The sequence below is a fragment of the Pelophylax lessonae genome (assembly GCF_965119305.1).
Source record: "Pelophylax lessonae genome assembly, chromosome: 4".
Taxonomy (NCBI): domain Eukaryota; kingdom Metazoa; phylum Chordata; class Amphibia; order Anura; family Ranidae; genus Pelophylax; species Pelophylax lessonae.
Window position 1 is genome coordinate 336533134 of NC_138771.1, and position 13139 is coordinate 336546272.

At 44.6% G+C, this 13139-nt stretch overlaps 1 protein-coding gene and 1 long non-coding RNA gene across 2 annotated transcripts in view; both read left to right on the forward strand.

Moving 5' to 3' along the window:
• Positions 1–409: 409 nt before the first annotated feature.
• On the forward strand, positions 410–1309 carry LOC309555186. The gene is made up of 2 exons (XR_014225255.1): positions 410–817; positions 1017–1309. It is a non-coding gene; the product is annotated as an uncharacterized lncRNA (long non-coding RNA).
• Positions 1310–1422: 113 nt separating this feature from the next.
• The window catches only part of CPEB4 (cytoplasmic polyadenylation element binding protein 4), a 143140-nt gene continuing 131423 nt past the window's right edge, over positions 1423–13139 (forward strand). The window contains exon 1 of the mRNA XM_082257153.1: positions 1423–2635. Coding sequence (XP_082113279.1) covers positions 1520–2635 — 1116 coding nt within the window. The 5' untranslated portion in view covers positions 1423–1519. The remainder of the gene's footprint in view (positions 2636–13139) is intronic.

Sequence of the window (13139 nt, forward strand, 5' to 3'; positions counted from 1 at the left end):
TCATGAACTCTGTAACTTTATTAGCCAGAAACATCCTTGCTACCAGCACAACCTCGGCCAAGGAGGACGCCGCTGAGCTGTGATGCTGCAAGTGCAATGTGTCCACGTCCCGCCCCGCCTGTCACCACCAGACACCACCCAAGCCTCTGGCTGACCTCATTAGACACGCAGTGTGAACATCCCTTTTCAGCAGTGACCTGAGCGGGCGGAGCTAGAGCTTGCTGACCTTCATAGGAGGAGCCAACCCCCTTCACGTTTCACCTTCAAAGGCGTTCCCCGCTCCCCTTCGCTTCCTCCTTCTTCCTGCGACCTTCTTAGGCGTGGCTTTACCGACGCTTACCGCCCACCGCGCCCCGCGGTTGGCTGCGCTCGCCAGAAGGGGCTGTACCGTGTGTGGAACCGGAAGCGCCTCTCGCTCCAGCTGGTTGTCATTTCTCTGTGTGCTCGGTCCTGACTAGAAGGACGGGGAGGAGCAGCGGAGACGGACACAGACCCAAGAAAGACATACACAAGAGGGATCGCCCTCTCCCCCTCCCCCGCTCCCGGAGACCGACACATAGACCCCCTTTCCCTCCCCAACCCCCCCCTTCTATCCTGTCACCGACACGGAGAATTGTGTCGTCCTTCCTCAGCACCCTGACACACGGCTCTTCCCTGACACATACTGGGCTGTCACTGGGGCTGTAATGACACTCTGAGGGGGAGCTGCTGCTGCGCCAGGGACACTGACGTTCTTCTAATCCACTGAGGCAGCACCTACACACCACACAGAGCCGCACACAAACAGCTGCTGTCACTGCAAGGCTGGCTTCATGAGGTAATTATTGCCTGCCCTGTTTTCTCTCTCATCTGATCTTCTGCTGGCCACCATGTTCTAGATCATTGTGTTTTTCTATGTATGTATATAATTATGGTGTGATTTCATGTACAGAGGAAAAAAAAATTGGACGTCATCTTATATCTTCTCCCTTTTTTTTTTTTTTCCTTCCTTCTCCAATGGATGATGGGCGAGCCAGGGTGTCGATAGGAAGACGAGGTATAGCCAGCCGCAGCAACCAACGCCAGATCTCACCGACGAGCCCCCTTCTTCTCTTCTGCCGTGTTACCTTTTAGCGGTGTGCAAGGGGAGAAAAAAAAAAAATCTACAGCCTCCTCTTCCATGACAGAAAAAAAAAATCCTCATTGATCTGTGAGCTACATGGATTGAAGCCGGAGGGTGGTGGTGAGGCACAAGGCAGCCCAGGCACAACCCAGTTTCTAGAAACCAAAGATATTTTGGTCTATTCCACCCTTCCCTTTTCTGAAAGAAGCCCACGTTAGTCTGTGGCAAATGTCTGAAAAGGATTATTGTTAGAACAGGCAGATTTGGGCTTTTTTTTTTATTTTATTTTTTATTGTTATTCAATTTTGGGGACAGTCGGATCTGAAGACGCTCAAACGTTAAGCATAATTTGGCCTCCAGGAAAAAAAAAGAGAAAAGAATCAAAAATTGTATTTTTTGCGTTTAAATTTGTTATAAATGGGGGATTACGGGTTCGGAGTGCTGGTGCAAAACAACACTGGGAATAAATCGGCTTTTCCGGTCAGGTTTCATCCACATCTGCAGCCTCCTCACCACCATCAGAACGCTACCCCGAGCCCTGCCGCTTTTATAAATAACACAGTTGCCAACGGCAGTAATGCTGGGTCAGCTTGGCTTTTTCCAGCACCGACCGCCCATAACATTCAGGATGAGATTCTGGGCTCAGAGAAAAACAAATCGCAACAACAGGAACAGCAGGAGTCTTTAGAAAAACAGCAGCTTTCCCCCAGCCAAAGCCAGGAAGGAGGAATTTTAGCCGACCCTGAGAAGGTGAAATCGGAGGAGAATCAAGGCGATAGCTCATCCGAAAACGGCAAGGAGAAAATCCGAATTGAGTCTCCTGTATTGACCGGGTTTGATTACCAAGAAGCATCAGGCCTTGGGTCTTCCAATCAGACCCTGACGTCCTCTGCATCCCCTCTAACTGGTTTCAGCAACTGGTCAGCTGCTATTGCCCCGTCTTCTAACACTATTATTAATGAAGATGCAAGTTTCTTTCACCAGGGAGGGGTCACTGCTGCTTCAGCAAATAATGGTGCTTTGCTGTTCCAAAATTTCCCTCACCATGTGAGCCCTGGTTTTGGGGGGAGCTTTTCTCCACAGATTGGACCCATGTCCCAACACCACCCCCATCATCCCCATTTTCAGCATCACCACAACCAACATCAACAGCAAAGGAGGTCTCCTGCGAGTCCACATCCACCCCCATTCCCCCATAGAAATGCTGCTTTTAACCAACTGCCCCATTTGGCCAATAATCTAAATAAGCCTCCCTCTCCTTGGAGCAGCTACCAAAGCCCATCACCTACACCCTCTTCTTCATGGAGCCCAGGTGGTAGTGGATATGGAGGTTGGGGTGGGTCCCAAGGTAGGGACCACCGTAGAGGACTCAATGGAGGAATAACACCTTTGAATTCCATCTCGCCTCTGAAGAAGAATTTCGGGAATAATCACATACAGTTGCAGAAGTACGCCAGGCCCAATTCTGCCTTTGCACAAAAATCTTGGATGGAAGAAAGTTTGAACAGAGCAGACAACATATTCCCATTTGCTGTGAGTATATTTATATAAGCCTTGTGCTTGTGTATTTCATGACCTGTGCAAAATCAAATGCTAAAGAGCTGAAAGGAAATGAAAGGTGGGGATTTTTCATAACCTTTCACCCTTTAAGCTTCTAGCATCAACCAGTGCTTTGTATGCAGCTAGTACAAAATATGTGCATTATTAGCATTGGTTAGGAGTGTATTGTGCAAACATTTTGCTTTATTAAACTAACCTTTTTGGGAAGAGGATTAATACAGCGTGAATAATAGGCCTCAGTCACAAGCAGGCTTAACGCAGGGGTGGACAGGAATTCAGAAGCCAGTCTGTCCATTCCAGGAGCCAGCAGGATATTTGTCCAGCCTTGGCTTAAAGTGTAAGCTTAGCCAGCCATTGATGGAGCAAATTTTCAGGAAAGAAATTTGCTTGATTTCCCCGTCAATAGTCAGTTTTGACAGGGGAATCCCTCCCGCTGAGCCCTTGTGTTCTTCTAGTGGGGGAAGCCATTCCTGCCAGGAGAACCCATGACTTTTGCTAGTGGCTTTAACAGCCGCTAGTGATAATCTCATGTAATATCCCGCAAGCTGGTTGTACCCACATTGATCAATTTGGGTGCATTCAGCCTGCCAATACATGGTTCCAATCTTGGCTGGTATAGCAGGAGATTTGAATCGTTCATGGCAGGGGTCTTCAAACTATGGCCCTCCAGTTGTTCAGGAACTACAATTCCCATCATGCTTAGTCATGTCTGGGAATCTGTTTTACAATGCCTAATGGGATGTGTAGTTCCGCAACAGCTGGAGGGCCGTAGTTTGGAGTTCCCTGGTCTATGGCCTGCTAAAGTTCACCATTTCACAAAAAATGAAAAGATTAATTAATAGCCTACACCAGGGATCCTCAAACTTCGGCCCTCCAGCTGTTGCGGAACTACACATCCCATGAGGCATTTCAAAACTGACATTCAGACATGACTAGACATGATGGGAATTGTAGTTCCTGAACAACTGGAGGGCCATAGTTTGAAGACCCCTGGCCTACACCCCCCTTGCCCCCACTGCACCTATTTCTGTGAGTGATTAGCTGTCACCACCCAGGTAGCTGGTGTAGCCATCAGAGGATTTGTAATCCTGCTCCTCTTACCCTTAGGGCTACTGGGAGAGATCAGAGTGATTCTGATTGGTTAAAGTGATCATGTGCCAGCACATGAGCAATCAGAATCTGTCTAATCTGTCCCAGAAGCTCCAAGGAATGACTGCGAAGAAGAGCGTGGCCTTTAAGGCCCCGTTCACACTGGAGCGACGCTACTTCCCGGGGCGACCTCCGAGGTCGCGGCGCGCTGCTCGCACCGTGACTTCGGAGCGGCCGCCACGGATTTCATAACATTGAAGTCTATGCAGGTCGCTCCGGGTCGCCCCAAAGAAGCTCCGGACCCTTTTTCTAAGTCGGAGCGACTTGTGTCGCTCCTATTAGAACGGGTCCATAGCTTCTCAATGCAAGGCGACCTGTCAGGCGACCAGGTCGCCTGACAGGTCGCCCCAGTGTGAACGGGGGCTAAATCCCTGGACTGCTGCATCGGCTGTGTGGGTGGTGACCGCTAATCCTCAATAGAGGTAGGTGCAGCGGGGAGTGTTTAGGGAAGTGATGGTGAACCTTGGCACCTCAGATGTTTGGAACTACATTTCCCATGATGCTCATGCACTCTGCAGTGTAGTTGAGCATCCGTGGAAATAGGTTTGAAAACATTTTGGGCGCCAAGGTTCGCCATCACTGGTGTAGGGTGTTCACCTTGTTTAAATCCCTTAGTCCTCCTTCCCTTTCTCGTCTGCATCCTGCTAAAATGTTATATTGCATACCAGGCCTCACATACAGAAATATAGATGCTGCATGCAGCCTTTCCATCTTGCAGGTTCCCTATTTCCCGTAGCCTGTACCCAAGATGGCTGATATTCTGTGGGCTTAACCTGTCATACACACGGTCTAGAAAATGAGCTACATGGAGTATAGATTGCCATAAGGTGGAATAGCTGCTGGGCAGATAAAACATCTAAATGCCTGCATCTGCAGCTCTGTATATAAATGACACGTTTTATCATTGGGATGAAGCGGGGGAAGGGGTGAGCTAGGAAATCTCAATCCCCAGATAATCCATAATGCACAGAACAATCAATCAATATACTGTAACCCGTAGTATCTATAAAAAAGGTTTCTCTTTTTCTTTATATTCATATTGTATTTATCATTTTTTCTCTGTAGAAAGATAAAATGACTGGTTGTCATGTGCAGGTACATTTTGTACATTGTCATTGCTTTTTGCACAAGGTGAGATTTTTTTTTTTTTTTTCTCATGCACCTGCTGAGAAAGGCCATCGTATATTCTCCCAGCATTTAATCAGCTTATGTGTGGGTCTCTGGTGATTTTCAAAGCGGAGAGAGCAGCCTGAACGACAGAATGAACGATGCAATTGTTCAGACACTGCTTCAGCAAATGTATGTGGATTTTGAATGATTGCTACTGTCGGCCTTTGACGGATTGGTCAGCACCTGCCAAGATGGTCCATATCTGTCAGATCAGACTGCCTGTCATTGAGTGATAGGGTGTAGGATGGCAAATTCTGCAATCCCATAGGTATATTGTCCTTCTTTTAGGATAAATGAACTGATTATACCTGTGGAAAATCATGATGAAGGCCATGTCACTTGTCAGCCACTTGTGTTCTATTTACTTTGCAGGAATGCATGACTTCACAATAGCCTCGCACTGTGCTGTTTGGGTTGGCCTCCTGTTTCTCAGTTCTTGTTAACATGAATGGTTGCGTAATGCTTGACCTTGAAATATTGCAGCAGAGCTACAACACTTGCCCATTGCTCAGCATTTGTGCTGTTAGACGAAGGGCTTGTGCATTGCAGATATCGCATCAGCTCTTGGCAATGACCCATACCTTGGCATATGTAAAAGAAAAAAGTTGACAAATCATTTTTGATTTATTCACAAAATAGAATCTACATTTTTTTTTTTTTTTTTTTTAATCATAACTTTCCAGAATGATAAACATTTTTTCATTAGCACAGAATTGCTTTAAAGAAACCCATTTATGATTATATAATTGGTGCTGTTTTATGCTGTAAATAATATTAATGCCTGTTCAGTTAGAAGATGACTAATCAAAACCTTTACCAGTGCTATAGTTTTATTTTGTATAATGGGTGAAATGTACAGGCCATCCTAAATGCAATTAGGATTTTTTTTTGCATCTGTTTTATGTAGAACAGTGTTCATTGCCTTTATTAAAATAAGAGAATGTAGCACTTTTTTATCAGTAGAAATCAAGAGGATGATATTAGTATAACATGTAATATAGGTTGCAGCTAGTTTATAGCAGAACCACACTGCATCTGAGCACCACAAACTGAAAAATGCTATTTAATGTTTAATATTCATCACAAACTCCTCCCATCCATCCATCCATCTCTCTATGCTTTATTTGGTTGAGAAAAACCACCCAGCATTTCTGGCTGTGGCCATCTTGAATAAGGGCAGAGGATTCATGTAGCATTGTTTTAAACTAGTTAATACGATCTACTTTAATATTTTACTAATGCTAGCAGCATAAGGATTTAAAATAGTCAAATTTGATTGAGATAGTGAAGTTCCACTTTAAGCTTTTGTAGTTTTGGCATGCCAGCTGTTATGTTTGGGCCACAGGATGCCTGTAGTAAAATAACCAGCTTAGTTCTTTTGTTTTTCTAACCCAATTTTACATTGTAAATGGGGAGAGAGGAATCTGGACATACAGCTTTGAGGTGAGCAGAATCAAAATGAAAACCCGGGTCCTTGTAGCAGTGCATGACAGGCACTGCCTAGAGCTGTATTCCTGTGCTGTATGGGTTATAATGAAGGATTGATCTCCTCTACTTTCTGTGCGGTATCATAGAGGTAAATGTAAGCTGTGCCAAAGTGTGCAATGCCCTGTTGTCTATAACCGTGTTTCTCAACCTTTTTTCAGTCAAGGCACCCTTTAAAATCAAGGACAATCTAGAGGCACCTCATTCTAAAATGTAAAAAAACTATTCTAATAGTTTTACATAATGCAGCAGCATCAAAACACGTAGGACACCCAACATTACAGTAGAGGTGATTTATTCTTCCAAAACAAAAACACTTTTGCACACTAGTACTGACTAGTATTCCAGTGTTTCTCCTTTCCCTCAGTTTATCTCCATCACTCAGCTAATGTGACCCCAGTGTTGACAGAGAGGGGCAGGGGAATGTCAAACAAGGATGCTGTGCAGGTGGTTAACACCCTTCTTATCAACACTGATGACATCACTGGTTGTTTGGATGCCGATGATTGGAAGGTTGAAATGGTGCACAATGAAAACCCGTGGATTTGTGTAATTAAAAGGCAGGCTTGATCAACCTGCTGGCTTATATACATTTTTGGGCAATTTTTAGGCATTTTGCCAAGGCACACCTAGGGTTCCTGGGCACCCTGGTTGAACAAAGGTTGGTCTATAATGACTCCTCATACTGCTCATGTGAAGGAGCGTAATCCATCAGTTGATAAGCGGCGCGTCCTATTCTAACTTAGTTTGCAATTGGGACTATAGCCTAATGATGAAACCAATCAGCATTTTTTGGTATAATAATTTTTTAAAATTAAATTGCTGTATACCGATTCCTAAAGTGGTTCTAAAGACTTTTTTTTTTTTTTTTTTTTCTTACCTGAGCCCAATTTTGATCCAGCGCTGTTCCTGAGAGCAATGGTTCTCCACTCTTTCTCCCTCCTCACTGGACATGGAAGCCGCAGTGGGAGCCATTTGCTCCTGCTGCTGTCAATCACAGCCTGTGAGGCTGGAGCAGGGCTGAGCCACGTTACGCATGTCGATGAATACACAGAGCCCGCCTCGGGATTAAGTCCCCACAAGTGCCCCTCATAGCATGTGGCTTGCTATGTGGGCACTCTGAAGGGGGAATGAGCCAGGAGCACTGTCAGGGGACCCCAGAAAAGGAGGATTGGGGCTGCTCTGTGTAAAACCATAACACAGAGAAACTAAGTATGACACGTTTGTTATTTAAAGAAAACTGTTACAATCACTTTTAACTTTAAATCAATCTCTAAAGTGGATGTAAACCCATTCTTTAGACTTTTACCTACAGGTAAGCCTATAATAAGGCTTACCTGTGGGTGCCAAGGATATCTCCTAAAACCTTCATGGTTTAGGAGATAGTCGCACTTCATGCAGGCGGTGATGTCACTGGCGCATGCGCTCCTAAGGGGCGGTATATTTGTGTCGCCCCTTCAGAGCTCCGTGCTGCGGTCCGTGATGTCATCACGGCATGGCCAATCAGATGGCTGGAGGACGTGAACCCGGAAGGAAGACTGGGTAAAGATTGAAGCGTCTGTCAGAGCTTACAGCGTGGCGGTGCATGGCTTCGGTCTAAGCCTCCATTTCCACTACCGCGGCTACGAAGTCGTGCTACTTCTAGTGCGACTTCGTAGGGAAGTCGCACTGAAGTCGGCCCAAAAGTAGTGCACAAACTACTTTTGAAGTTGCCGCAACTCAAGTCGCGGCAGTGAAAACGGGCCGAATTGAAATTGATGGCTTTTGACTTGCTGTGTGACTTGACATGGTGTCAAGTCGCACAGCAAGTCGCAATAGTGGAAACGAAGCCTAAGGCAAGTATGCATACTAGCACATTATGCCTTTTTATTTACAAAAAAAAAAAAAAAATTTTATTGAATAAAAGGGAAAACAAGACAACAGTACAGGCAAGAAGATCAAAAACAGTAATACACGTAAAGTTCCATGTTAACATTCTTAATAAGAGTTCAACCTCAGGTTGCTGACCTTACACGTAAAGATAGAGCAATATAACTACAAATGCGCATTCAGCAAACAAAGCTGGTAGCCTTTCTCAGAAGTCGGACTTCGATGGCTTGTGGCCTTCCGAGCCCTCACCCCAGCTGGGTACTTACTGTGAGGGATCGGATTCCACCGGTTGCAAACTAAAAGTACAGGTGTCGCCACTACCTGTAGAACAGATCCTGTTCTGAGATCCAGAAGATAGCCTAGAGAAGAGGGGAGGGTGTACCAGGGGTATATGGAGGGGGAGGGGGAGGGGGAGGGGGGGGGGGAATCCTCACCACCAGATTCCTCTGCAATACACTATTTAGAAATACTAACATAAGTGTCAGGGGTAACATGAAGAAACCTACACGTTAGAGGACTGTTTTATCATTATGCCCTTTTCTTTGCAGGGTTATTAAAAAAATAAAAATAAAAATTGGTGCAGTTTACTTCCGCTTTTAATAAAACTCTGACCCAGCCCATTTAAAATATAGTATAGATGAGGCTAATGCATATATTGTCTATGTATAGTGTAAGGTTAAATGAGCATATGCTATGGGTTTTTATTAGTCTTTGAGTGTTTGTTTTTTTGGCCCAGTATGTGAAAATGAATGCTCATTGTGCTTCTAATTATTGCATATATGTACAGCTTCTGTTCTAGCTGTAAAGGGAATCTTGGCAAGGAAGATGTCCTAGTCCTGTCCTCTGCTCTTTTTCCTGCGGCACTGATGACAAAGCATATTATGATAGACTATAGACAGAAGTCTTTGGCCTAACTGCAGTGTCCAGATTTAGGTAGCGCTCCTAACATTGCTGTAACCTTGTTAACTGAACAAATCATCTTCCCTTTTTACCTGGCCATACACAGCTTGAATTTCGGATGATTCCTGCTGAGTTGGTCGTTGTTGGCATCTCCTGGATTGAGAAAGGTTGACTGAAAATTCAAAGGAGCAGGTTGGAAAATTGTCAGCTGAACAGTGAATGCATCCTCTCGGATGTAGTTACTGATCAGGTATTCACGCAGCAGCGGGTGCTGCAGCTGCCTCAAGGCAATAGCCAACAGGACTAATTCCTCCGTCCACGCTGCTTAATGTGCATGGAGAACAGCTAGCCTTCCTGAATGGCACTGTTCTTGTTCCATTTACAACATTTCTATAATTTTAAAGGTATTTTATACCTTCAGTAAAACACTCTTGTGTATTTAAGAAGAATGTCTGGATTGAGCTGCTCAGCCCTTCCAACCCTGTGTAAATCAGCTCTGATCAGCTCCTCGGAAGCTGCTGTTGCAAATAATTTCATAGGGACAGGTTTAAAGGTTTGCCATCCTGATCCTGACTTCGTTACCTAATGAGTCACTGAGCCATAAAAGTATGTAAGATGGGAGTTTGCAGACATTTTGAGGGTTATTTACTAAAAGTGGAGATGGCAAAAATTTGGTGCAGCTCTGTATAGAAACCGATCTGCTTCCAGTTTTTATTGCCAAAGGTTAATTGAATAAGCTGAAGTTACAAGCTGATTGGCTACCATGCACAGCTGCACAAAATTTACAAATCTGAGACACCAGGCTTCCTGCTCCACCATACCCAGATAGAATTAGGCCCCTTTCACCCGGGCTTTCCGATCAGGTCCGCCTGTCAGTTTTTTCAGGTGGACCTGATCGAATGCTCCATGCATCCCTATGGAGTGGCGGCTGTCAGCGGTGACATGTCTGCTGACACCTGCTGCAATCCGATCCTGTCTGTGAAATTTAGATGGATGGTAACCCTATTTTCCATCCGTCTGGGAATCGCATATGATCAGATGATAAAACGGACAGGCAGTCCGTTTTATCATCTGATCTCCCATAGAGGAGAGTGGGGATCTGACAGGTTCGTCTCTGCACACAGTGTCATCCGATTGATCCCCGCTGGGCTGAAAGCCCATGTGAAAGGACCCTTATACTCAAAACAGATCCAGGTTTTTTGCCAAAGGAGTTATCTAACGTTTGTCATTAGACTGGACTTTGTCAGCAGAGGATCAAGCCTTTTTGGCAGAAAGGTCCTTCAGGCTGTTGTCCCTCCCTAGTTGGTAAGTCTCGTTTTATCCTCTCAGGTGCGGTCCTGAAAGAAGTTAAGGGAAAATCCAAGTTTGACTTACCGGTAACTTGTTTTCCAGGAGTCTTTCAGGACAGCAGCTACCCACCCTTGTTTTTTTGCTGTTATTAACCATATAATTGTTTTCCAGCCTAGGCCAGAGGTACTCTACAACAACTGATGAGCTGTGGGAAGAAGCCACCTTTTAAAGTTTGGTCGAAGTGTTGTTTCCTGTTGGCAAATGGGAGGAGCCATCTCTCAGGTGCTGTCCTGAAAGACTCCTGGAAAACAAGTTGCCAGTTAGTCCAACTTGGATTTCTCTACCGACGAGTACCAAAGCTTTCAGTCCAGTACTCGCCAATACCGAGTACCAATACCTTTGCGGTGTGATTTGAGCCCATACAAAATTAATAGGCTCAAATCAAACCGCAAAGTATCGCATGCGATTTGAGCAGGAATGTGGTGCGATTCCTGTCCAAATCGCATGCAGTTTTTCGCATTGCTCCTGTGTAAACCTAGGATATGAAGTCACTATAAGCCTGGGTTCACAGAGGAACCTTGGTGGAAACCGCATACGATTTGGACAGAAATCACACCGTATTCCTGTTCAAATCACATGCAGTTGTTTGCAGTCCGATTTGAGTAATTTTGTATGAGCTCAAATTAGGGATGCACTGATCTGATATTGGGATCGGATATCGGCGCCGATGCTGCCAAAATAGCTGGATCGGTGGATCCACGGGCCGATCCGGTTTTGCTGAGTCCCGGCTCAGCCACCCCTCCTTGCACAGAGCCACTACTTCCTGTATAGGTCCGGCTCACAGGCGGAGTGCATCTGAAATGGAGGAGCCATACACAGGAAGCAGTGGCTTTGCTCTGTAGTGCAGCCGCATGCATATTATGTATGTGTGTAGTTCCAGATCGGTATCGGCAGATACACAATGCCAGGTATCAGTATCGGGACTAGAAAAGTCGGATTGTTGCACCCCCTAGCTCAAATCGCACCGCAAAGGTATCGTTTTCAGGTATCCGAGCATTTTCACAAACAAGCGTGAGTACCTGTGCAAATGCTTAGTATCGGCATCGGTGCAACCCTAATCAATACTCATCGCAGATGCAACTCCAGCAAGACCCCGCTCTGTGCATAGGTGGAAGAAATGCATTCCAGTTTGCTGCATTACCAGTTTGTTGTTTTATCTTTAGTACCATCATTTTGTATTTCTATACCTGCCTATTATGACCTCAATTAATTAATACTGACTCTGCATCCGAAGACAAAATGGCTTTAGTGTAGTATAATTTTTATTGTAATAGCCTATTCTGCTTTCAGCCAAGGTGATTGCTATTTGTGTCAGTGTGGTAGTAGTAATTGTGTGTTGTAGGTTGCCATGGAAACAGTCAGAAGATCTTATGCAGTGTGGGGGTGACCCTGTCAGAAGCTGGAACTGCCCTATTTCTCCTTATAGATTTCCAGCTTTTCTTAGCAACTAGCACTAGATGCCTATTACTATGTTGGTGAGAGAGATCTGTGCTGTTCCATAGATGTATTGGTTTTGTTCTAGAACATCCTCTTATGTACAATTCCCACATTACTGTAAAATTACTGTTCGATGCAAATGGGGAAATATCCGTTTTTTTTTTTTTTTTTCTCGTTCTTCCAGGCTACTTCTGTGTGTTCAGAAATCTTATAAAATCCCAGGGTTTAGATCTATTCTTGTGACTTTCATAAAAAAATATAAATTCATTGTATGTTTCTGAACTAAAAGCTCAGATTGGAAATCCAAATGATGGAATTTAGACATACTGGATAACTGCTTTTAGTTTCTAAAAGCACATGGCCATCTCAATGTTTAACTACTAACTGTCTGCCCTTAGGCCAAGTTCACATTTAGGCGTTTTGGGGCGTTTTTCTGCTCTAGGATCAGCTCAAACGCCCAACAAGACAAATCCTATTCATTTCAATGGCCCCTGTTCACATCTGAGCGTTTTGACGTTTTAAGCAAAACGCCCAACGCTCAAAAAAGTACATGAGCTTCTTTTTTTGGGCAGATTACAGGCGGTTTTATTTTTTTCCATTGGTTACTTGTCAACCTAAAAACGCCTGTAAAAACGCCTGTAAAAACGCCTGTAAAAACACCTGAAAAAGCGCCTAAAAAATGCCTGTAAATAGCAATGCCAAAAGGTAAACGTAGCCTTAATGCAAATCTTTGGTCTAAAATTGTTTTCCCAAATCTAATGCTGAACATAAATGTGTAGAGCTTCTTCTAGTCATCCACAGTGTAGTTGATAAACAGGACAGGGAAGGAATGCTTACTGTAACCCAGCCTTTGATGTCCCACATTCAGTGTGAATCTGATTAGTGCTGCAACCTTTTAAATTGCAAATGTCAGCAGGTCACGTGGCCAGAGAGGAGAGGATCCAGGAAACACAGCACATCTCTCTGCTGCTTTGTTGAGGTCAGATCAGGATGTGTCCCCCTTTGAATGGTTTCTGTACTTGTACGCTAGATTAAAAAAACAGCTCTTTTCTCTGCAGTGTAGAGGCCAGACACCTCCCTGTTGCTCTTCCTGATGCTTCACTTGCTAACATTGCAC